Raw genomic sequence first — 25908 nt, 5'->3', positions numbered from 1 at the left:
GTAGTAAATAAATAAATAAATAAATAAAAGACAAGTGCTAACAGAGGGTGTTTACATACTTTATATTGAATGCTTTGTGCAATTTGAAAGACTATCCTATGAAACAACATTTTTTTTTTCTTTTCTCTTTTTTAAAAAAAAAATGAAAGACCATGTTAATGTCTGCAGAAGCAAGAGAAATCTCATAGCCATATTATCCTTATACACAAATAGTGCATGCTTAGCTAGCATTCTAATCTGATGTCACTTTCATTTTACAGCAGAAACTAGCCACATTGCTTGAAAAGTTTAAATGCCCAAAAAATACTAAAATGTCTAGTCAAATTGCAGTTATTCAGCTTTTCTATGTCGAAAACTTCTCACTTGAGAGTCCCTAAGTCTTCACTAGCTTAGCATACTGCCAAAATAAACCCATCCCAAGATTCATGTGCTTGTCTTTGGGTTTTTACTTTGATTCCTGGTTGGCATAGACCCATGAGTATCAATAAGAAATGGGCTGGTAGAAGTCAGATTTTAATCCCTATACAAAAATCAGTTGAGAATCTAAAAATTAACTGTTGTAAAAACCGAAGAATATATAGTTATTAAAAAAACTACCGGATGAAACAATTTATCCTCATATGATTTAGATTTAAGTGGATTGAGCATAAGACCGTGTACAGTGTAGCAAAATTTAGTTATTGGAAGTGAGGATAAGTAAAATTAATGGTAAAACAGGTTTTGTGGGAGATGCTTCAGTAACATGTTCCCTACTTGCCCATGACTCAGTTCACTGTATATCACATCCAACAGATCCAAACTTTCATTCAGGACTACACTGAAGTATTTGTAAAAAAGAGTGTAGAAACTAAAGTGTTACAATTAGCACAAGATATTGGTATGATAATAAGTCTTCTCTAGGGAAAGGAGTGAAAAAGTCAATTGACTCTTGGGTACTTATCGCATGCTGACAGAGTACATAATATGTGCAAACATGTAGTATCCTAGGAAAATGATACCTTTATGCAGAGAACTTAGCTGTTGTGATCTGTTGCTGTAATTAGAAGATGGTCTGCTGCTGATAGAAGGGGCAAGAGATGATGGAGGCATTTGCAGTGGTACATCTAATGGTTGCTTGGTCTCATTTCTGGGAGATTTAATCTGCAACTTTACATGCATGTAATTATTTCCAATTTCTGAAGACCCATTTGAACCAATGGATGAGAATTCAGAATCAACAAAATCATGAGATACAACCTTTTTCACAGTTTCGACAATTGCAGATTGGCTCCCTCCTTCACTTTTAGTGCTTCCAACCACACCAGGAGCACCAACATCAAGGTTTGGCACTAGTACAGACCCTACAGGATCTGAAGCTGATACAAATATTTCTGAATCATGCGATGGTGTCATGGATGATTGTCGCTGGGCAGAAACCGGAATTTGCTGGCTAGGTACAGAACTAATTTTAGAATCAATGTTGGTCCCTTTCTTGTTAGAATTGGTGGTGAAGATTTCTTCTGCTTTTGCCATGCAGTTGACATAAGACACTTGTGAACCAGAACCATGAGATGAAAATGAACTTTTCACATTTGAGGTACCATTGGCCAGGGCGCCAAAAGAGCTGAGCATAAAAAACAGGCAAATTACTCAAACTTGATCATGCAGAACCATTGTTGCTTAAGAATGACTGAGAGCTCAAAGTGTTGCACTAGAGAAACATTAAATCAATGAATCTATACAACTACTAATCTACTATTCTATCATGAAAATAACTGGAGACAATAGAACCCCAAATGGGGAAAAAATCAAGTAAGCCACTAGTAGACCATAAAGTTTGAGGCATTATTTGTTTTGGACCCCTAAAGTAAAATAAATAAATAAATAAATTTTCATTTCAGGCCATGAACCACATGAATTTTTTCGTTTTGGCCACTCCATCTAACATGGCCATTGATTTAGCCATTCACATGGCATATTTGAATGAGTCAACATTCAACAGAGGAACCAAAATGTATAAATTCTCGTACTTCATGGGCCCAAGCACCAACATTTTTGTGTTTTTACTTTAGGGGTCAAAACAAACAATAGCACAAACTTACTAGTGGCATTAAGCCAAAAAAAATCTCAATATCTTCTTTATTCTTTAAATAATCACAGAAAGAAACCAATAATATCTCTGAATATGTCAAAAGAAAAAAGAACAAAACAATGGGATGATCATAGAAGACTAGATCTTGCGTGTCATTGCCCATCATCCATTATATCTTCTGTGCTCTAGTCTCAAGTGGGGAAAGCTTCACAAATAGGCACTATATAGTCGAATAAAATATGTGGCAGTCTCAATAAGTCTAGGTTAGGATATTCAGCCATAGTGCTATACATCTAGGTCATTATGATAAACAACACTGAAGCAAGACATTAGTCCTGGTTCCATCCTTCTCACACAAAATAGTGCAAAACAAAGAAAAGAATACCACATAAAACTTCCAATATAATATGTAAGATTTTTGAGACTAGAGGATGGGCCTCAAAGGGCCAGTAAGGTTGCTAGTAGGCAACTTGCATATAAGTTATAAAAGCTGCACCTATATGTTGAAACAGATTGCAGAAATCACATGTATTCAGCAAAGATCTTGGACAGTGGACAGGCGTTTGTGATTTTTGGGGCTGAGAAACAGTGAATGTTTAAGGAAAATAAGGATTGCAGTTTTACAAATTCAGGGCTAAAGTTTCATTGATCAATGAAATTCAGGAAAGAGGAGATACTAAACCATTTTAAGGTGGACTGCTTTTCAAATCATATTAAATTAGATCAACTTGCATAATCTTAGAAGTGTTTTCACCTAAGAATAGCCCAAATCCTGTTAAAAGAAAATGGTCGATTTTCAATAATTGATCCATCCATGCATGTTTTATGTATGGCTTCTACATGGAAGATTAAGATAAGTGAAATAAGAAAGGAAAACTAACTAAAACCTTTGCATAGGAATTCTGGACTTCATTTCAGCATCATGTATTAAGGGCGAAGGTGAATTCGCATTAACTATTTCAGCTCCATTTTCTCTTCCAGCATTGGCATTCTTACCCCCACCTGCATCTGCAAAAGGTGACCAAAATGTGTTTGAGACTCATTATCAAAAAATAACTTTCAGTACAAAGGTGTTTCAATTATAGTGAATTCAGTATTGGAATTACTACAGAAGCCTGTTGACAATTCAGAAAATGTTGAAGATGACACAATCGGATGAGGCGCATACCATTGGCTACATGGCGAGATGAATAGTTTGCTCTCCCACCCCTACCTCCCCTCCCCTCTACTCCGGATCTCCATCTAGAATCTGTAGGTTCTTTGTTGCTCTGTAGAAAATGAATGCAGAGTATGACTTTGCCCATTAGTCAAGATAATTAGAAGTAGAAGATATTGCTGACCTAAAATATTCTGATTTGAACAGCACAAATATAGCTAATCAAATAGATTACAATCTATGGGTCTCAACTAATAAAAATTATGGGGAGCTATGAACTTAATTAATGTCCCCATTTCATCAAAATACTTAAATACACACAACAATGAAAATACAACTTCAAACCTTCAAAATGATCATTCAATTTCACAGCAGTGGAATTTTTAACCATCATTGACATTATCATCTAATTATCAGAAAAGGCAACTTTAGCTCATGATGGATGCATGATGAAAGCATGGCGAACATATTATTTGATATATGTTGGCCAAGTGGCACACGATTCAGATGTACCAGACAATTTTACTTCACAAAAAGATTGTGGAAAGCAGGAACACATGTGTATGCATGTTTTAGTCAGTCACAAATTGATCTTAATTTCTCATCATTTACACATGGAATAATGAAAAATAATTACTTTTTGTTAAGTGCTAGAATTCAATTGATTGTTGATAAATAAGTTTAAGCCACATAACTCTAGTCTTTTATGGCACATTTTAGAGTACAATCTTGATGCCAAATAGATTCCTTTTAACAAAAGTATCATCACATTCAACATTATTGCCGAAAACAGGCATATGTTTGGTATACCCTTACAAGGACATCCCTTGCTGTTTATTAGTATCGTAATTAATCACGATATTGTACGAAACAGTTAAATAAATATTTGCACAGGCGCTTCAGATTTCACTATTGGAAAATCAAAGGTAAAATGTATCTGTACAAATCACCAACGAAAAAAAGCAAATTTCCATAGTATCTTTGCACATATTTTTTTTAGTTATTTTATCTTTTTCTTATCTTTTAAATTCCATAATTTTTTCACATTTATCTTTATAAATTGTTTCTTATCTTTCTAATAGGCATTTTCATGATTTTAAAAACTCTATTTTATTTTAATTTAAACTTTAATATAATTTAGGGTCAGTTTGGTGGATAGGATAAAGAGAATAGAATATGATAAGATGATATATTCTACTCTTTATCTTTGATTTAGTGGACCAACATATCATAATAGCGTTGTCCTATTGACTACTTTATCCTACCCACAACCTGATAACTAATCCTATGGCGAGGATTAGGATAGAAATGGGTAGAGCATGATTAAAAAAATTACTTTTTTACCCTTTTTAACCCTTAATCTTTTTCTTTCTCTTGCTTGAAGAGAATTTTTTCTCTCCCTCTTGCTGGCTTGTCTAGGATTTCTAAATCCATCATATTCCTCCATAAAAAAAAAATTTACCTTTTTGTTCTTTCTCCCTAATTCATTTGTAAATCATTAATATAGATTTTCTTTTTTTAAGATTATCTATTTTGCTTTAAGACCAAGACTTTATTATTCGGTAATATCACTTTGTTACCTAGTTAATATCACTTTGTTTATAGCAGTGACTTGAGAACTTTGTTTTTTTATTGATAACTTTATTACTTTAGTTTTTTTGCTTTGTCGATGAGTTCTTTTATGATTTTTGCTAACAAGGTAGGTATGTAATTTTTGCAAGATGTTTTTGGTGATATTGCAATTTAGATGTTTGTGGGTTTTATTTGAGGGTTATATATTTTTTGATAATTTACAATAGAACTAATGTACAAATAAGCAAAATTATAACTGAAAAGGTCCAGAAAGTCTATTTTAAAAAAGTATATATAAGGTTTAATTACAGGTCCCTGTAATTGTGTACTTTTTGCCCTTTTATCCCTTGCAATGTATTTTTAAGTACAATTAAGTCCTTATATTTAGTTGAATTAAAGTCATTTTAGTCCACTGTGTAGATGGGCAAGTGTAAATTGCAAGGACTTAATTGTATCTAAAAATATTGTTGTGGATTAGAATGACCCAATTTGACTAAATATAAGGACTTAATTGTACTTAAAAATATTAGAATGACTAAAAAGGTAGAAAGTACACAATTATAAGGACCTGTACGGCAATTAAACCTATATATAATTATATCATAAAAGTAACTCTGTCTATTGGCATACAATTTATATCATAACCTCCCATTATTTGATCCACTTCAAACATAGGATAGGATAGCAAAAACCTTTGGCTTAAAAGATGTCCATCATATCCATATCCTTTCATAGTCTTATCCGGTAATTTTATTTTATCCATCATTATCCTATCATGTCGACCAAACAAGCCCTTAAATTCTCTATCCTAAGTTATATTTCTCTAAAATAATCCGCAATAATGTGGTTCACAACAGTCAATATATCTACATGCACCTATAAACTTATTAAAATATTCTCCATCCCTTTAAAAACGATGAGATTCACACGTCTACATACACACACACATTATCATGAATATAGCAGTCTCTTTGAAGAGCTCCTCAGCTCTATACCCTTCAAAGATTCGGGCAAAAGACAAAAAGAGACGCACAGTTCAAAGTGATTTCCTTCACGGATCCAAACGGGCTCACAAGGCGCACAAGAAGCCTCTGCGTCAGCCAAAGAATTTTTTAAAATAGAAGATTGTTCCATTTTTCCTCTTTTGAACGAATGCCCATAAAGTAATATTCCACGTCTCGGATAATTGGATTCTTGATACTTATGTCATGATCCTGGTAACACTGATTGGCTACAAACATGCAATACATCATCTATATAACCCACAAAAAAGATTAAAGCAAATAATAATGGTGCTGAAATGCAATATTTCGATAAAGGGTGCTAAAATTCCAAAAATAAAAATAAAAAGCCTAAACACGATTTTCACACTTAAAAGAAAATCACATGACAGGGAAAACCCATATCAACTTGTCTATTTCACGGAAAGAACAAACAATGATAGGGAGATTATAACAATAATATATGGTAAAAGTAGATAAACTATACCTCCTTTCTTTTGTCACGCTTCCTTTTGACCTCGTGAAATGTATCTGAAAGAACATTCGCATCAATGCATTAGCAGATCACTAGTGGAGAAAATGAGAAACATGAACCAAATGTCTAACCAATAACAAGCGAGAATTAACTCCTATAATAAGCCAATTAATTCAGTGCACGACAAAAGCATAAGATAGCAACAATACACACAACACGTAAAGAGACACTGAACTTTCTGGCTGACACTATTCATATCCATATCAATTGATATAACAATATAACAATCACACAAGCAGCATCAAAGAAGCCGTAAAAACCACTGCCAGTGAGTCTCCAGTAGCTCACTGAAGATTGTTAGATAACAATAACAACACAACGTGTTTCTGCAGCGCATAGGCTTAAAAACGAACTACTGGTTGAGCTATTCCAACACAAATGATTTTTGTAGAATCAGTTCTTAACAATCAAAGCTTTATATAGAGCTAAACCAGACATGAGAAAATCAAAGCAGACTAGCAGAGTCAAATTCAATCATCCACAAGTAAAAAGACCAGCCATTGAATCAAATGAAGGCGAAAAACAACCAGCTAGAGAAGATGCTGCATTGAGTAGTAACCACAGTTAGTCATGGTGAACTAATCTCATAGAACATACGAAAAGAACCTCTACTAATCGAAAACTCTAATCTTTCACGCCAAAATCCCATTTTTCTTTTTCCTCCATTAAACCTATCAATCAACACTTTATCCAAAAAGAATCTATTCTCATCAATGCTCAAAAAACAAAAACCCCTTATAATCATTAATCCCTTTTTACCCAAAACCATTCTCTAGCTTCCGTTCCACCAAATTCAAAATCATCACAAACTAACCCCAAAAAAGCAAACAAAAAGCTGGATCGACGGATAAAACCTTGAAAAAGGAGACGCTGAGCAGTCTCATTAGGATCCATGGAACACTCCTTGAGCACAGCGTAGACCTCTTCATCGCCATGATTTCCCGCGATCTCCTTGATGTCTTGGATCATTCTCCTCACGTTCGCCGGGATTGCAACCCTAGCACTCATCTTCGCAGAGATTTGGGCAGAGATCAATGGAGAAAAATGGAGATTTGGGGGAGAATGAGAGCTGTTCTAGTTTGGCTTGCTTTGCTTCTCTTTTCCTTCAAAATTATTCATTGAAAAGGGTGATATTAAAGTGTGATTAGGGCTTTCTTTAGGCTTTATTTTTCTTGATGGCTTGAAATTTTTGGGAAACTTGAGAAATGGTTTTTAAAAATAAATTTATTTTTTTGATATTAATAAACAGAGAAAATCATTATTTGTCAATTGTTGTTCAATCTTAATAAGATCAAAGGTGTTTATTTGTTAGCTTTACTCTGACTTAAAAAGCTCAAAAAATATATATTTAAAGTTAGTTTTATTTTATTTATTGTCATGTAAATTGAGTTGAATTATTATTGGGGAAAATTATTTTTTAGTCCCTGAAAGTTTCAAAACATCTCCAGACAGACCCTCTGACATTTGAATTTACCAGACAGTCCCTCTTTTTTTGACAATTTACTTTTCAATCCTGACAGTTTACTTTTTAATTAATGCAGCTTACTCCGTTAATTTATTCTATTTTACAACATGTACTTCCCGCTTAAAATATATAGTTTCCATTTAACATAGCGTGTTTTTGTTTAACCACATAAGTTGTCACTTAATATATAGCACATTTGCATTTAAAATTTGACTTTTCCGCTTAAAATTATGGGTTTCTGCTTAAAATTTGATGTTTTCGCTTAACCACGTAAGTTTTCACTTAACATATAAAGACATTTATGCGTTTAAAAATTTGACTTTTTCCGCTTAAAATTCATTGCTGTCATTAAAAACCGAGAGCCAACCCGGGTTAACATCTCATTACCTTTACGTCAACATCAATCACCTTTATGTCGAAACAGTGTCCGAAAAAAATAACCCGTCGAGAAAAGGAAGGACCTTTTGGGAATACTCAAAGTCATGGGGTTTTTTTGTAAATACATGAACTTTGGAGGGACTTTTTGTTCATTTCCAGTTATTATTATTATTCACGATCTTTTAATATATTGGCACTGATTTTATGTATAAGATGTTTGTGTTTTTATTGGTGAGGCATGTTAGCACAATGATTTGATCTGAACCATTCAATCAATTTTTATATAGTAACTAAACAAATCTGAACCGTCGAAACACTTTTCTACTAGACTTACAGTAAATATTTTAAAACTCTAATCTAAACTAATCAACACAACTTAACCCATAATTAGCTCTCACTGTAGCTGCTTAATGGCTACTGTACTTATATGTGGAACGCCCACAGATGACGTTTTCTATATGTAAAGAGGATTTAATGAATTTAAGTTAGTTTTAAAAGTTTTTATTTGGTTTTTAAAAGATTGTAAAATATTAAAAAGAAAAAAATTATTTTTTCATACATAGATCATAATAATCATAACAAGCCATTAATCTCAACTTATCAATAAAAATTTAAATTTTATGACAACTATCGTTAATACATCGTGCTTTATTATCCATTTTATGATAACAATGTTAATAAAAATCTAAATTATATTAAAATTATAGTTAATAAATTTTGCCTTTTTCTTCTTCCTCATGGAATTTCAATATTAGATAAGCATAAATTAGGTTTGGAATTTTATATCCCTAATTTGTTTTTTGGAGAATTGTTAATTAAAATCCAGTTTCTAAATTGTTCCTATAAGCAATAATCCAAACAAAATATTTTTAGAAAATTAAATTACCATAAATAATTAATTGGGATTTTTTTAGAACTCCTTTGTAGCTATAAATTTTTGGTTACTAAACAAACTCAAGATTAATCTGATTTCCAATTTATTGTTTATTTTTTTAAAAAAATATTTTTTATTATAAATATAATTATAGTATTTTTGCTCAATAAAAAAATGGATGATTTTTTTCTCAAAAAAATTAAATTTTTTTATTTATGATATTTCACTTTAATCACTTGAGATTTGAATTTGGGATTTATTTTTATTTTTATTTTTTTGAAAAAAATTATATAATGACATGATATATAAATCTATTTGGAAATATATCCAATTATTATTATTATTATTTTGGGTAATTTATATAAAAGGTTTTACTCATCACACTATGAAGAATAGTAAATTATTTTCACCACCTGTATAAAAACTATTTTATTACAAATAATAGTTATTTTCATTTTTTAACATTAAGCATATCTTATATAAATAAATGGATAAAAAATATTTAAGCGAAGTAATTAAAATATCAAAATAAATTCTAAGTAAAAAAAAATTATAAAAGGGGTGGCAAATAACATTTGAAAAGTCTGGAGTTGCATGCAAGTTTTTTACTTTCCCGGGGGTTGAAAGTAAAAATCCCCTCAAATAAACGAACTATTTGGATGCGGACTCATTTGGAATCGGATCGAGATCCGAATCCGTATCAGAATCCGAAGATAATGAAGATCCGATTCTCGTAACGGGTTATCGGGTTGTCGGGTAATGCTCTTCGTTTCGCCCGAATCCGATAAGTCCACGTGGCAGAGATCCATCCTATATAAACGCCTAATCGGCCCTGATTTCTTTATTTGATTTCAATCTCTCCCGCGTTCTCTGATCGAAACCCTAGTGCTTCTCTTCTCGCCGGAACCCTAGCTTCGCCATGGCCTCCAGATCAAGGCGTGGAGATTATAAGAATGGAAAGGGCAATGGTGCTTCCCCCGGGTGAGATCCTCGTCTCCAGAAACCCTAGTTTCGATTGTTCCTCGTTTTTATGATATCTGATCCTTGTTTTCTGTGCTTATTTTCAGGAAGATCTTTGTTGGAGGTCTCCACGAGGACACCGACGATGGTAATCCCGTGGATGTTTTCTCGTTGGGTTTTGTTTTCTTTGATATTCTGATTTTGGAGTTCTTTGATTTTGTTGTTGTTTTTATTTGAATTCATCGCTGAATCTTTGGGTCTTTTAATTTTCATCTTTATATTTTGTTGATCTTCTCCAAATTTTATCATATTGAGGTGCCAGAAAGGAATTCTCTTTATTACACAAAGCTTAAGTATGATACTATTGACTAAGTTCCTGATTGATGAATTTGGCTGCAAGCTTTATCTTATTTTAGCATCTCTGATTTTTACATGAATAAATAAGAGTTTATAATATTATTCCATTGGAAAAGTAATAATGATATTGGCATCAAAAGTTGTTATTGGCTGGGTATGACCTTTGTGATCTAGTGGTTTGTTGTTAAGGTGTTAGATTATTGTGACTTTGGCTGTATCTCTGAGCGCTGCACTGTAATAATGATTGTTATCTTCACTTTGTTTTGATTTCTGAGCTATTATTCTTTTATTTTGTCGATGCTGCAACAACAGGCTTATTCAGGGAGCATTTTGAAAAGTATGGTATAATTGATGATTTTGTGATAATGAGAGACAAAAATACCAAGAAGCCAAGAAGGTTTGGGTTTATAACTTATGCTGATCCTTCTGTTGTTGATAAAGTCAAGGAGGACACTCATGTCATCCTTGGAAAACAAGTAAGGTTTTTTTTTCTTATCAATTTATAGCAGTTGGGTACTCTGTTTACTTTCTACATGCCGGTTTTTGATGTGGTCAAGGTGGCATGTAATTTTTTTCTGTATGGTAGCTGTATTGTGGTCAAAGTACTTGTTTTTTATTATAGTCTATCATAAAAAAAAAAAACATAAGAAAAAGAAAAATCTGTGTAATGCTGACACTACATGCCCACTAAAGAAGATAGCTCCTTTTTACAATTTGGAATCTGTATTCATTTCCAAATTTTAAATTGCTTGAACTTCGTGTCCATAATTTGTTGTGATATGTCCCCATTCCTCCCATTTTTTTGCTCTTGAAGATATTGCTGCTGGATGTGCCTCTTGTTCTTGTTTTATACACTGTGCTTTCTATTATCTAATATATTGTTAATCTGTTTATTGTGATCCAGGGTTGGTGTTTGGTCAAAAATTTAAGAAAGCTGGAAACAATCCAGTTCCATAATTGAAAAATGAAGTAGAGTATCTAACTGAAACCTGGTATCTTTTGTTTAGATATTTTGGCCAGATTTAATCAAAATTGATATTATCTATAAATAATTAAAATTCTATCAACCAATAATGACCTTTTTCTTTAAAAATTAATATCAAATATGTGCAACTCAAATAGCTCAAAATTAATACATATGGTTACTGTGGGTATCTGAATCATTAATTGTTTTGCGTGAAATTTCCATGATGGTGTATGTGCTATATTTTCAAATGTTATTTACTTTTTCACATCAAGCCTGTGTTAAATTGAGCCTACAAGTAAGTTGGCCTTAGCTTACATTTGGCTCATTTACATTGAAATTGTGACTTGTTTAGCATATGCTATGACCATATCTTTTATTAGAGAACCTTGTTTGTGGGATTTGAAAGGTAAGCAACCTGCAATTCCCTATCGTTTACTGCCGTAGGAAATTCTTCCTGAAAATTTTTGTGTTGCTGGGTTTTATTTGCTGATTGCAGCTGACTTGTTTGGTGTCTAGAATAGGCATCTGATGTTCATTGTTTGTGTTTGGCCTAGTTAAGATGAAAACCCTGGAGCTATGTCTACATGGTAGTAGCTGTTAGGATTCATTATAACCGTCTATTATTGAGGTTGAAAATTTGTTATTACTTGATCCGTGATGGTCTATTTTATACTTGCTTTTCTCATTTACTCCTGCTTTTACCATGTGGTTCTATGTTTAAATGTTTCATTCATTAGGTCAATTAGATTGTTTATTCTAATGAACTTCTTTGTCATTTATGGTGTTTGATGATCAGGTGCTATCTTGCTTTTTTTCTTCTTTTCTTGTTTTTTATTTTTTTTTCACGCAATGCTTCAATTATTACTTAAATGCAGGTTGAGATTAAAAGAGCCATTCCGAGAGAATCTACTCTATTGAAGGACTTCAAAACAAAGAAGATTTTTGTTGGTGGCATACCATCCTCTTTGACTGATGGTAGTTTATGTGATATTGTTATCCTCATACAAAATTCTTGTCATCATAAAAATATTGATTTACATCTATTTTTCTTTTTTTTCTTCTTTTTGGAACTGCTCAGATGAATTCAAGAATTTCTTCTCCAATTATGGGAAAGTCGTAGAACACGAGATAAAAATAGATCGCACTACCAATCGTTCTCGTTGTTTTGGATTTATAGTTTTTGACAGTGAGCAAGTAGTAGACAATTTGTTAGCTAAGGGAAGTAGGATTGATCTAGCTGGTAGGAAGGTAAGTGTTTTGCAGTATATCATTGTTGCAGTAGTGTCTACTTGGATTCTGGCTGTGTCAAATTCTAAAACAGCTCAAATGTCCTCTGGAAGATGCACCATTCAGGATCCTTTTTGGTTTACTATTATTTTAGGGACTATATTAGTTTCTTCTCATAAATTTGTTTGTTTTAGATAAGATTATTAGCAGGCTACTAGATGCTATTTTACCATCGTTGTGCAGGCAGCTTGTACATTATAGGACCATAGGTTAATGCTGTTGCTTTGTTGTAGGTGGAGATCAAGAAGGCTGAACCAAAGAAAGCCTCAAACCCACTCAGGCCACCACCTTCTGCATATAGTAGTGATTTTAGAGCCCGCTCTTTTGGTGATGGTGCTGGTGGATTTGGCAGCTCTTATATTGGTTTTGGTCCTACACCATATAGGGGTGCTGTAAGTTTGGTTCGAGGCTCAGGGGTTATGGTGGTGGTGGTGGTGGTTATGGTCCGGATGCTGGTGAATTTGGTGGTGGTTATGGTGGTTTTGACAGTCACGATGTGAGGTACCGAGGAAATTCTTCCCTTAATTACTCTAGTCATATTGGATCATCTGGCGGAGGATTTCCTGGAGTTTATGGTGACAATGGCTTAGACAGTGGTTATTTGCGTGATGAGACCTTTGATGGTTATGGGGGTTCTAGCTACGGGAGTGGGTATGGTTATGGGTCTAGTGCTGGTTATCAAGGTAGGGGAGGATATGGTGGCCCTGGTAGGTATCACCCATATGGACGCTAGGAAAGTGACACTGTACAGCAGTTCTATTTATGTCTCCTAGGCTTATTCATTCAGGTCTCACTAGTTTAGCTTGAAGGCAAAGTTGCTTCCAGTTCTATATACCTTGCCAGTCATTCTGAAGGACAACTTCCATCCAGGCTGGCCAGTTCATTACTATGACTGCGAAGATTACCTTACTTTGTCTAGAATTGTGAACTAGAAAACTTGTGCACTTTTTTTCATTTAGTTGTTTCTAGATTAGACTATCTTCTGTATTGACTTGGTTTGTGGAATCTATAGACACTACTTTGGATTTCCTACACATTAGCTTTTAATTGACAGGTCTTGACAAACACCATCTTGTTTAGAGACCGAATTGATTTGATGCATGGCTCTGTTAATAGATATAGTTCTCTTGATTGTTTTCGCAATTCATGTCCAGTTAGTTGGTGGCCTACTTCAATCTCTCTATATTGATGTTGTTGTGCAGCAGTGGCTACTGCTGTCGTTTATAGATTTCTCTGAGTTTGTATTTTCGTTCAGATTTAGGCTACTAGACTAGATGTTCGCTATGATAGTTTTTAGTTTTTTGCTGATTGAGTGTTGCAATGTTCAGTGCTTACATGAGCGTATTTTCGTTTAAGGAATAGTCTAAGCAGTGAGTCTATTATGTTTGATGTCAATTGTCTGGCAGGAATCAATGCAAGAACTAGAATAGATTGCTTTCCCTGTGTGATTTTCAGGTGCAGAATAAAGTTAATTGCATTTGTTCTCATTAGCAAATGGACCTAACTGAAGAACGGAATACTGCATTTATTCCCTTTTACTTTGTTCTCGTGCTTATTAAGTACAGATTTTTCTTTTCAATTATTTTTGTTCCCTCAATGACAGTTTGTTTTCTGTTAAACTTATTTTATTCTCTCAATCTGGAGTCTGGACAGTTACATTCCAAAAGAAAATGATTTATGGAAAAAAAATATATAGTTTCTGTTTATTATACGATTTTGGTATTTTGTTTATGAGATTTTAAAAGAAAACTTAGTACTTTTCCTCGGTGATATCTGCCTGCCGTTGTTAATGCATCCTGGATTCTTGAACAGCTGCCAGTTGATGTTGAAAGACACAACTCTGTATTATTATTAATTTTTGTATTGAGATTCTCTTAACTGAAATAAACTGGCGTTATGCGTTATTTACTCTCTATGCAAGTTCTATTGGATATATGTATGTGTAATTTTTATTTCATTGACAAAGAAATAATAATGGTGTTAAAATATAACATCATAGTCAACCTTGGATAGTCCAATGGTATGATATTTGGGTGCAAAGGGGAGAGCAAGGGTTTTGAATTTTTTTTTCATGTCAATATTGTTTATGGGCCCGGGTATGGGTTTCATGTGGGAGAAATAATGATTTCAAGTTATAGGACACGGAATTTTTTAGGTCCATTTTTGTACTTGTTTATTTTTTTGACAATCTTTTAAATGAGGACGGCTGTTGCTTATTAGTCAATATATGCATATAACATTATCATATTGAGAGTTATATATTATTACTAATTTATACTGAGGGCCCGTTTGGTAGACATGATAAGGCCATAGGATATGATAGACTATCATATCTTATTATTTTTCTTTGTTTGGTGTGCCAATAGGATATGATAATATTATCCTATTGACCCCAATTTATCCTACCGGGGACATGATATTAAATCCTGTGGGGGGAGTCAGGATATAGACAGGTAGGATATGATAAAATTTTAAATTTACTTTTTTAACCTATTTTTGTTTTATTAAACTCATCTAGGATTTGATTATGTCTTCTTTTCATCTTTTGATGCTTGGGACAAAAAGTTTATTAATTTCACTAAGTAGGGTTTTTCGCATTCGAAGTGGTTGAAAAGTTTCTCTGTCGATTTTGTGCTTGAACAGAAGACTTTGTTTTTCATTAATGGGTTTATTACTAGCTTTTTACCATATTAATGACTTTGTGTATGATTTTCTCCCAGTATAAAGTATAATTTTTCCAAATTGGTGATATTATGATCTATATATTTGTGGGCATTAGGTTTTTTTAATAATTTAATAGAAACTCATAAAGATACCTATAAGAAAAAAAATAAAAAATATATATATTTTGAAAAATAATATATAATTATATTATAAAGGGTAATTTTATCTATTCACATATCATTATCTGGTCCACTTCAAACGTAAAATAAAATAATAAATGATATCCAATAGCTTATGGGCCCTGAGAGTTATATGTTAGCCGTTTGTGGTTTTATTATAATTACTTTTATATAATAAATGCTAAACATACAAACTTATTGATGTGAATATCATATTTAATAATAAAGATTTGTTATTATTAAAAATTATTTTTTAAAAATTGTTAAAATATTTAATATTAATCAAGTCATAATTTTCTTCTCCAACTTAAAATTTAAAAAAAAAACTTAATATCAAATGTATTTTTATCTCCAAATTGATAACTGATAAGTATATTGTAATATAAAAGAAATGAAATTTTCTTAGTTTTCAATCTTTTTTAAAAAAATTGATATTTTGATATTTTATTTTCAATTTTTTTAAAAATTTGATATTTTAAGATTTTATTAAATTTGAATCATAAAATAAGAAAAAAAAAAATTCGCATTCAAATTCTGGGGTAATCTAATATTATCTCAAATTAAATGACATGGGAAATATTCTAATAAAGTTTGCAAGATAGAATTTTAAATGTCATCAACCTATATAAAATTAAGATTTAAAAATCATTTAAGTTTTTTAAAATTCCTCAATTTAGATTTATTTAGACGATCATATGTTTGATCATGAATAATACCTATAATATATTAAAATATTGTTAATAAATTTTGCGTTTTTGAAAATTTCAATATTAGTTAAGCATGGAGCGGGTTTAGGGTCTAGTTTCCTATAAGCAATAACCCAAACATACTATTTTTAAAAGGCTAATTATAATAACTAATTGAATTTATTTATTTATTTATTTATTTATTATAACTTCTTTGTAGCTATAACAAAATGAGGATTAATCTATTTTTCAATGTCTCATTTAATTAAGCATTTTATTTTATCACATTCACTTTATTACTTATTTTTATCAATTATTATTATTTTTTGTGTGATTATAAATATAACTTAAATATTTTGCAAAATAAAGTTTGATGATAAGTAAAGATGATAGTGAACAATTTTTTTTTTTCAAGAATTAAATTTTTATTTGTGATATTTCACTTTAATCACTCCAGAGTTGAATTTCGGAATTATAAATTATTTTTTAAAAATTAATGTATAATTCTTTTTTTTTTTGTAACAATTTATTTATAAGGTTTTACTTGTCACCCTTGAAGAATAGTAAATTATTTGCTCCCTCCTTTAATTTTTTTGGGTAATTTTTTTAATCTTTTTTTATATAATTGACTTTACTGCAGAAATCATTTTATTATATAAAAAACATATTTTCTTATTTTATACCAAATATCTAACGATAACATTAAAAATATTTTATAAAAATAAATAAATAAAAAGTATTTAAAGCGAAGTTAAAATATATAAAAAAATCGAAGTAAAATAAAATTATAAAAGGAGATGAGGCAAATAACATTTGAGAAGTCTAGAACACCATGTAATTTTGCTACTTTTTAGGGGTTGCAAAGTAAAAAAACCATTAAAAATTTAAAAATATACGAACTATTTTGGATTCGGACTCATTCGAATCCGAATTCGAAGAAAACGAAGATCCGATTCCATATCGGGTTATCGGGTAATGCTCTTAGTGCCGCCCGAATTCGATAAGTCCACGTGGCGCTGGAACCCTTCCTATATAAACCCATCATCGGCCCTAATTTCTCAATTCGTTTCCAATTTCGCTCGAGCTCTCCGATCGAATCCCTAGTGCTTCTCGTCCTCTTCCCATCGGGAACCCTAGCTTCGTTCACGGAGATCCAAGGAGTTGTCTGACCGCCATGGCCTCCAGATCAAGGCGTGGAGATTCTAGGAACGGTGAGCGCGATGGTGCTTCTCCCGGGTGAGATCTTCATCCCCAGAAACCCTAGTTTTGATTTTTCATCGGTTTTATGATCTCTGATCCATGTTTTCTTTGCTTATTTTCAGGAAGATCTTTGTTGGTGGTCTCCACAAGGGCGCTGATGATCGTAAGTCCTATGTTTTTCTCGTTTGGTTTTTTCCTTGATTTTCGGTCTTCGTATTTTATTGATCTTCTCCAAGTTGTGTTGTTGCGTTGCTATTGTTATCTCTATTGGACAAAGCTTAAGTATGATACCATTGAATAAGCTTGATTTCCTTAAACTTCTTGATTAATGAATTTGGCTGCAACTTATTTTAGCATCCCTGATATTTTCATAAATAAATTAGAGTTTATATTATTCCATTGGAAAGGTGATAAAGATGATGGCTTCATGGCTGAGTAGGGCCTTTGTGATCTAGTGGTATGCTGTTAAGGTGTTAGATTATGATGACTTTGGCTGTAACTTTGAGCTGAACTGTAATAATGATTGTTATCATCACTTTGTTTTGATTTCTGAGTTATTCTTCTTTTATTTTGTTGATTCTGTGCCAACAGGCTTATTCAGGGAGCATTTTGAAAAATATGGTGCAATTGATGATTCTGTGATAATGAGAGACAAACATACCAGGCAGCCTAGAGGGTTTGGGTTTATAACGTATGCTGATCCTTCTGTTGTTGATAAAGTCATCGAGGATACCCATGTCATCCTTGGAAAACAAGTAAGGTTTTATAGCTCTTGGGTACTGTTTACTTTTCTTGATCCGAGTTTTTGATGTGATCATGGTGGCATGTAATTTGTTTCTGTGTGTTAGTTGTGTTGTGGTTAATGTACTTGTTTTTGTTTTTGTGAGCTTGCCTTTTATTAGAGAACTGTGTTTGTGTGCTCTGAAAAGTAAGTAATCTGCAATTCTCTTAAAATTACTGTCTTGGGGAATTTTTCCTTAAACTTTTGTGCTGGTGGTTTTATGTGCTGATTGCATTTCACTTATATGGTATCTACTAGTATAGACATCTGATGTTCATTGTTTTTGTTTTGCCTAGTTAAAATGAAAACCTTGGAGTTATTTATATATGATAGTATTTATTTGGGTTCAGTATAACAGAAGGTATGTTTTATTCAAGGTCTATTATTGAGCTTGAAAATTTGTGATTACTTGATCCACGATGTTATATTTTATACTTGTTTTCTCATGTATTTCTGCTTTTACCACGTGCTTCTATGTTTTAAGAGTTTAATTCACAAGGTCACTGTGATCCTTGATCTCCTTTGTCACTTACTGTATTTGGTAAACAGGTGCTATCTCGCTTGTATCTTCACTTATTTTTTTTTTCTTTTCACCTAATGCTTCAATTATTACTTAAATGCAGGTTGAGATTAAAAGAACCATTCCAAGAGGATCTGCCAAGGACTTCAAAACAAAGAAGATCTTCGTTGGTGGAATACCATCCTCTGTGACTGATGGTAGTTTATGTGATATTGTTATCCTCATACAAATTTTTGTTAACATAAAAGTATTGATTTATATCTATTTATCTTTTTTTTTCAAACTGCTCAGATGAATTCAAGAATTTCTTCTCCAAATATGGCAAAGTCCTAGAACACCAGATAATAACAGATCACTCTACCAATCGTTCTCGTGGTTTTGGATTTATAGTTTTTGACAGCGAGCAAGTTGTAGATGATTTGTTAGCTAAGGGAAATATGATTGATCTAGCTGGTAGTCAGGTAAGTGTTTTGCAGTGTATCATTGTTGCATTAGTGTCTACTTGGATTTTGGCTGTGTCAAACTCTAAAACAGCACAGATGTCCTCTGGAGTCTGGAAGATGCACCCCTCAGGATTCTTTTTTGACTTCTATTAATCTAGTGACTAGATTAGTTTCTTGTCATAAATTTGTTTGTTTTAGGTAGATCATTAGTAGGCTAATAGATGTTATTTTACCATCGCTGTGCAGGCAGCTTATACATTACAGGACCATAGGTTAATGTTGTTGCTTTGTTGTAGGTGGAGATCAAGAAGGCTGAACCAAAGAAAGCCTCAAATCCACCCTCTTCTGCATATGGTAGTAATTTTAGAGCCCGCTCTTTTGGTGATGGTGATGGTGATGGTGATGGTGCTGGTGGATTTGGCAGCTCTTATAGTGGTTTTGGCAGTAGTGGTTTTGGTCCTGCGCCATATAGGGGTCTTGGAGGTTACGGTTCTAGGCTCGGGGGTTATGGTGGTGGTGGTGGTGGTTATGGTCCAGATGTTGGTGAATTTGGTGGTGGTTATGGTGGTTTTGACAGTCACTTAGGGGTGTACCGAGGAGATTCTTCCCTTAATTATTCTAGTCGTATTGGGTCATTTGGCGGAGGATTCCCTGGGGGTTATGGTGGCAGTGGCTTAGGCAGTGGTTATGTGCGTGGTGAGGCCTTTGATGGTTACGGGAATACTAGCTATGGGAGTGGGTATGGTTATGGGTCTGGTGCTGGTTATGGCTCAGGTGGCATGTACGGTGCTAGAGGAGGATATGGTGGTCCTGGTAGGTATCACCCATATGCACGCTAGGAAAGTGGCACTGTACAGCATCTCTCTTTATGTCTTTCTTCTAGGCTTATTCATGCAGGTCTCACTAGTTTAGCTCGAAGGCAAAGTTGCTTCCACTTCAGTATATATTTCATCGTTGTACTTTGCCAGTCATTCTGAAGGACGACTTCCATCCAGGCTGGCCAGTTCATTACTAAGATTGCTAAGATCACTTTATCTTGTCTAGTATTGTGAACTAGAAAACTTGTGAGCGTTTTTTTTTTCATTTAGTTGTTTCTAGATTAGACAATCGTCTGTATTAACTTGGTTTGTGGAATCTATAGAACTACTTTGGATTGCCTACTCTCTAGTTTTTAATTGACAGGTCTTTACAACACCATCTGGTTTAGAGACTGAATTGATTGGATGCATGGCTCTGTTAATAGATAGTTCTCTTGACTGATTTTGCAATGTATGCCTAGTTAGTTGGTGGCTTACTCCAATCTTTATACTGATGTTATTGTGGAGTAGTGTTTGTTGTGGACTCTCATAGATTTCTCTTGAGTTTGTATTTTCGTTCAGATTTAGGCTATTAGACTAGATGCTGACTAAAATTGTTTCTAGTTTTGGCTGATTGGTTGCAATCAGCGCAACTTGTATTGAGTGCCGCATTGTTCAGTGCTAAATGAATATGCAGGAGTGGTCTGTTGGTCTGGAAGACTGTTGCTCTCTGTCCTTTATTCCTTAATGTGCTCTGAGGATAAGCCTGGCAGTGAATCTATATGTTTTATGATAAGATGGGATGCCAAAATAGTTCAATATCAATGCTGGAACTAAATTGTCTGCCCTATGGTACTTGCATTATTTTGTTCTGTGTGTTTGCAGAATAAAGCTATTGCATTTGTTCTCATGAGCAAATGCGTCTATGGGAGGAAAAGAAGATTGCATTTATTCTCTTCAACTTTGTTTTTGTGCTTATTCAGTATATATATATATATATTTTTTTTCTTTTCAATTAGTTTTCATTGTACAATCAGAGTTTGTTTTCTTTTAACCTTAGCTTGTTCTCTCAAACTGGACAATTACATCCCAAATGAAAGTGTTTTTATTAAATACAATTAAATTTGTTATTTTGTTCCTGCATTCATAAGTGTTTAAAAAGAATATATATTTCATAATTTTCCTTTGTGATGTCTGTTTACCGTTGTTTATGGATCCTGGATTCTTGAAGAGCATGCTTTGTATTATTATCTAACTTTTATAAAGAGATGCTTAACTGAAATAAAGTGATGGTATGCCTTATTTTCTCTCAATGCAAACTCTTTAGGATATCTATCGATAAGATTTATAAAACTAAATGAAGTTGTTAAAATTTATTCTAATTATATTTATTCAGCTTATTATAAATTTAAAGTTTAATATAATAATAATTGCATGAGCTGCATCATAAAAAAAAAATTATACATAACATCTATTCTGTCTCAAGGTTTTCAAAAAATTTACAATATAATAAGAATACAAATAGCTACCCTTCTAGGTCATTATTATTATTATTATTTTAATTATTAAATTTGTTAAATTATTAGTTGGAAGCGCCCCAAAAACCATTTAGTAAATAAATAAATAAAGCGAAATCGCACGTTGCCCACATGGTTTTTGTCGTTTCCGCAAACTGGCTTCGAGCATGGGTCCCACAATGCCAGTATATTATATAAAAGATCCCTTCTTTTAACTTCTTCTTTGTTGTTGTTGTTGTTTATGTGTTGGTGCATTTGTGAGTTGTGAGAAAGGTCTCTTCAATCTTCATGGCTGAGAATGGTCGTCAAGCTCCAAAGCTGGCATCTTTCCACGCCCCCCTCTCCTCCGAGACTGCTCGATTTCTCGTCGATTCCGTCGATGCCTTCCTCTTCGACTGCGATGGTATTCAATATTCATACCGTCTCTCTCTCTCTCTCTCTCTTTAACATTATCTCCTTTTCCTTCTTCTCTCTTTTCTTTGATTTTGTTTCATTTCCATCTTTTCAGGGGTTATTTGGAAGGGCGATAAGCTCATCGATGGCGTCCCTGAAGCCTTGCAGACTCTCCGTTCTCTGGTATTGAATTCACAACTCATATGGTAGAGGATTGTGCTTTTTAATCTCTGCTATGTGTGTTTTCATGTGTGCCCTAACTATTGTGTTTAGTCGCAAGGAGGAGTTTTGCTATCTAATTGGTGAACTGCCAAGTCTAAAGCGATTTCCAAATTGTTCGTCTTTTTGTTTTTTTGGTAATGATGGAAGATTGATCCTCTGATTGATACGCATAGTCATGTATATATATATATATATTTAAGGTGATTCATGTCTTCATCTCAAATGTTTAGATAGTAAGTAGGTATTAGATTTGTAGATTAGTTCAGTCTCTGATGAGGGTAATAGGTTTTGTGTGCTGATTGGTACTCTCAGATTTCACCTTTTTTTTTTTTTTGCCAAAATTTAATTGATTTGGGCGAGGACTGCAGATTTGTTTGTTCAAAGTTGGATGGATTAAGTCATTTTTCTTTGCTATTTGTGGTAGGGGAAGAAACTGGTGTTTGTGACAAATAACTCGAGGAGATCAAGGGGGAAGTATGCAAAGAAATTTCCTTTCGCTTGGGCTTGATGTTAGTGAGGTGAGTTCTAAATTTTATACTTCTGTTGATAGTGACTTTCATAATATGAGATAATCTGATGTGATCAAAATGTGATTTTAGGATGAGATATTCTCATCATCATTTGCGGCAGCAATGTTCTTGAAGCTTAACAACTTCCCTCAGGATAAAAAGGTGAGAATCTTGCTGTGAGTTACATTAGATCTTTTTATTAAAATAGTCTTGGGTTTGATTTGTCAAAGAATCCCAATTATTTGTGCTGCCTGAGGCTTTTGGTTTGATTGATTACCTTTGTTGTGTGAGTAGATTATATGCTTCTGAATTGTCGTCAATTGCTGAATTATTAATCTTTTTGTTTTTCACTTATCCCTCAGATTCTGAACTGAATTGAAACTTACACTACCGCATGATTATACTAGGCAGTGATAGAAAGCAAATAAAATAAGAACTGTCATTTAAGTTCATGGTTTAACTGAAATACCTACATGGTGGAACCGTGGAGGGTTGTGATTGAGTAGAAAATGCTGGGTTTCACTTATAAAATTATTTCTTGGTCATATCTTTATGTCACTGACAAGCCTCTCTGTAACGTAAAATGTGTGACATTCTCTTTTCTGTAAATAGAACATGATATGTGTTGCATTTTTCATGCTGTTGGTCTTCTTCCACAACCGAAACTTCAAACAAGTTGCCAGTGTCACATTTAACTGATATACAAGTATTGGTGCTGTCTCTTTTGTTGATTGTCTTTCCATTTTAAGTTATAATTGTTCCACCTGCAGGTTTATGTTATTGGCGAGGAAGGCATAGTGGAAGAGATGGAACTTGCTGGCTTTACATGTCTTGGTGGCCCTGTGAGTCATACTTGACCCAACTAGTATCTTATAATTCCCTAGATGCATAATCTTAGTTTATTTCTTAAAAGACATCTAAACGAGTTTCCGTATCTTGATATTGTCTGAATATGAACTTTGATTGCGAGTACATTAATTATAAGTGACATGCTCTGAAGCTTACGTTTATAAGCTGTGAAGTGTGAAGTCTAATCCTAGAATTGTTAATATCAAATGCATGAGGTTGATTACGGGTGTCTCCTTAATGCGCACTGCTCGAGTTGATCTTTATTCTATTTGCAAGTGCAGAGAGGAAAGAGATATAAAGCAAAGCTTTATGTATATTGATGTCTGGAGTTTGGACTGATATACTGATGTCTGTGCAGGAAGATCGGGATAAGAGCGTTCAACTAAAGTCAAACTCCATGGTAGAACATGACAAGAGTGTAATTGATGCATCCCTCTCTACTTTTTGGTTTGACGTACTTGATGGTTATTGATGGAAGCATATATTCAGAATCATGGCTTATTTTGAACCTTTTTGTGGGCAGGTTGGAGCGGTTGTGGTTGGACTTGATCTGCATGTAAACTATTACAAATTCCAGTAAGCTAGTTTTGACCTTTTCCATGTCCCTTCATATATTGCAAGAAATTATTCATATTGTAAAGTTAACTACTTAAAACAAAAAGTTGGGTTTTCATAGAGAAAATAATAGTAAGTTATCTGATTTGGTCACTAGAAATTCTGCTATATCTGAAAAGCCGTCTTATATATCTCATCAAAAGATCAAATATTAATGCAACTTGCTGGAGCCTATGATGTTTAATGATCTGTGATTTGTCTTGTGCATGCATTTAATTAAATCCCTAACAAACTTGGAATTTGATCAAAGTTTCTTACCACGTAAAACAGAATTACCTCATATTTCAATTCTTTTCTTATGTTTTAGTGGACTTTTTTTCGTTTGTTCCTGTAAATCTGATTTTGAGCAATTTGTTAGACCACAATAACTTCTAAACCATTAAAAGTCTTGCCACATTGAAGGTGATATGAAGGCTTGCCATCAATTTGCCGCTTCAACAGAGTTAATGGAATACTATCATGTGACTGGGATATAATTGTAGAAGGATGAATTAAAGAAAGAAAATGAAGCTTCAGTTAAATTAACTATCCAATCTAAAATATAAGAGCCAAAAAGTGATTTTATTTATTTAGTTATTTTACACCTGTGCTTGGCCTTGAAGGAAAAAGGGTATTTAAGGAAATAGAATAATGTGTATAAATTTGTGATTTTGTGTATACATGACTTCCTCAAACTCTTTGTTTTATTATGTACAGCTTGAACAATTTACACACACACACACACACAAACACAAAATTTTCATATGCTTCCTACCTTTCTCTTTGCCATGCTTTATAAGACATATATATTTATCTCACAGTTATGCAACTCTTTGCATCCGTGAGAACCCTGGCTGCTTGTTTATCGCCACTAACCGTGATGCTCTCGGCCATATAACAGACACACAAGAATGCCCAGGTTCTTCATGAATCTCCACTTTTCTTTTTAGTGGCCATCCTTAGAACTATATCTGTTTCACAAATGTGGTAGATCTTCTGTTTCATTAAAATATGTTGTTCGACGACGCAGGTGCAGGATGCATGGTTGCTGCAGTATGTGCAACAACAGAAAAAGAACCTGTTGTTGTTGGCAAGCCATCACCATTTATGATGGATTTTTTAGTGAAAAGGTTATCTTTTTGTCAGAAAATTTTACATTTCAAACATGTTCGACTAAAATTCTAGAACAGCTTCTTTTGTCAACAACCTCTTGATTTATTGGCATCGGGTCGCTTGCGTAGAATATTCAGGGTGAGTGTACATGTGTTGCGGTATTAATGCCACACCTGTGCACGCCTTTGATGTGATTTGTCCACTATATCAAAATGAACACAATTTCCTTCGCTTTCTGCCTGTTTTTCAGATTTCAGATTAATACTTCAAGAATGTGCATGGTTGGTGATAGATTGGACACAGATATATTATTCGGACAAAATACCGGCTGCAAAACTCTTCTCGTTCTTTCAGGTACGTTTCCACCCTCTTCATTTCATCAACATCGGAAGTTCATGCATGAAATCTTAGATTAAAAGACAAGTAAAAATGCAAACAATCAAACACAAGAAAATAACTTTCTTCTCACTTTCTTTTTTCTGTTCTTTTACTGCAACACAAACAATTTTTAAAGTTTCAGTAATGCATCATGTTGTAATCTGTATACATTACTTCTCTTAAATGGTAAAATGAATGCAGGTGTTACTTCTTTATCGACACTCGAAGATCCTTCAAATAACATCCATCCAGATTATTATACAAGTAATTTGTTTAGCATTGTTGAGCTCTTAAACAAATGATATGATACTTATTTTACTGAAATTTATATATATATTTTTTGCTGAAATAAAAATTACTGTCATCTTGTGATGGAAAACTGTTGTTTTTTTAACCAGACTGAATAGAATGCTGTGATATTTTTACAAGTTTATTTTATA

At 33.3% G+C, this 25908-nt stretch overlaps 3 protein-coding genes and 1 pseudogene across 5 annotated transcripts; 3 read left to right on the top strand and 1 right to left on the bottom strand.

Moving 5' to 3' along the window:
• Positions 1-23: 23 nt before the first annotated feature.
• Positions 24-7472, bottom strand: LOC120278780 (GBF-interacting protein 1-like). 3 transcript variants are annotated; one of them, XM_039285512.1, is made up of 6 exons: positions 7190-7472; positions 6288-6331; positions 3240-3339; positions 2959-3079; positions 1237-1603; positions 24-1146 (listed from the first exon to the last, which is right to left on the bottom strand). In XM_039285512.1, exons 1-6 carry the CDS (start codon positions 7341-7343, stop codon positions 937-939), a joined length of 996 nt encoding a protein of 331 aa, XP_039141446.1. In that variant the 5' UTR covers positions 7344-7472; the 3' UTR covers positions 24-936. The 3 variants fall into 3 exon arrangements, with proteins under 3 accessions (XP_039141446.1, XP_039141447.1, XP_039141444.1); XM_039285513.1 differs by having other exon boundaries at positions 24-1140; XM_039285510.1 differs by having other exon boundaries at positions 24-1603.
• Positions 7473-9920: 2448 nt separating this feature from the next.
• LOC120278915 lies at positions 9921-13560 on the top strand (annotated as a pseudogene).
• A 3660-nt stretch (positions 13561-17220) lies between these two features.
• Positions 17221-20908, top strand: LOC120278914 (heterogeneous nuclear ribonucleoprotein 1-like). The gene is made up of 6 exons (XM_039285658.1): positions 17221-17388; positions 17475-17515; positions 17944-18107; positions 18757-18850; positions 18945-19114; positions 19393-20908. The coding sequence occupies exons 1-6, from the start codon at positions 17327-17329 to the stop codon at positions 19933-19935; spliced, it is 1074 nt and encodes a 357-aa protein (XP_039141592.1). The 5' UTR covers positions 17221-17326; the 3' UTR covers positions 19936-20908.
• Positions 20909-21624: 716 nt separating this feature from the next.
• LOC120278916 (phosphoglycolate phosphatase 2-like) lies at positions 21625-25908 on the top strand. Its single transcript, XM_039285659.1, is given in 12 exon segments — positions 21625-21813; positions 21919-21986; positions 22450-22512; positions 22514-22543; positions 22625-22696; positions 23305-23376; positions 23742-23801; positions 23907-23959; positions 24799-24896; positions 25008-25107; positions 25341-25444; positions 25670-25908. Coding segments are annotated over 12 exon segments (936 nt in total). The 5' UTR covers positions 21625-21698; the 3' UTR covers positions 25771-25908.

Source organism: Dioscorea cayenensis, chromosome 16, assembly GCF_009730915.1.
Source record: "Dioscorea cayenensis subsp. rotundata cultivar TDr96_F1 chromosome 16, TDr96_F1_v2_PseudoChromosome.rev07_lg8_w22 25.fasta, whole genome shotgun sequence".
Lineage (NCBI taxonomy): Eukaryota > Viridiplantae > Streptophyta > Magnoliopsida > Dioscoreales > Dioscoreaceae > Dioscorea > Dioscorea cayenensis.
The sequence above is the reverse complement of the archived record's forward strand: the minus strand, read 5'-3'. Positions and strand labels throughout refer to the sequence as shown.

Coding starts and splice junctions, on each gene's coding strand:
- LOC120278780 (XM_039285510.1), bottom strand. CDS start 7,343: ATGAGTGCTAGGGTTGCAATCCCGGCGAACGTGAGGAGAATGATCCAA. Junction 6,332..7,189: donor TCAGCGTCTCCTTTTTCAAG/GTTTTATCCGTC, acceptor ATGTTCTTTCAG/ATACATTTCACGAGGTCAAA. Junction 3,080..3,239: donor ATCTCGCCATGTAGCCAATG/GTATGCGCCTCA, acceptor CACCTTTTGCAG/ATGCAGGTGGGGGTAAGAAT.
- LOC120278914 (XM_039285658.1), top strand. CDS start 17,327: ATGGCCTCCAGATCAAGGCGTGGAGATTCTAGGAACGGTGAGCGCGAT. Junction 17,389..17,474: donor CGCGATGGTGCTTCTCCCGG/GTGAGATCTTCA, acceptor GCTTATTTTCAG/GAAGATCTTTGTTGGTGGTC. Junction 18,851..18,944: donor ACCATCCTCTGTGACTGATG/GTAGTTTATGTG, acceptor CAAACTGCTCAG/ATGAATTCAAGAATTTCTTC.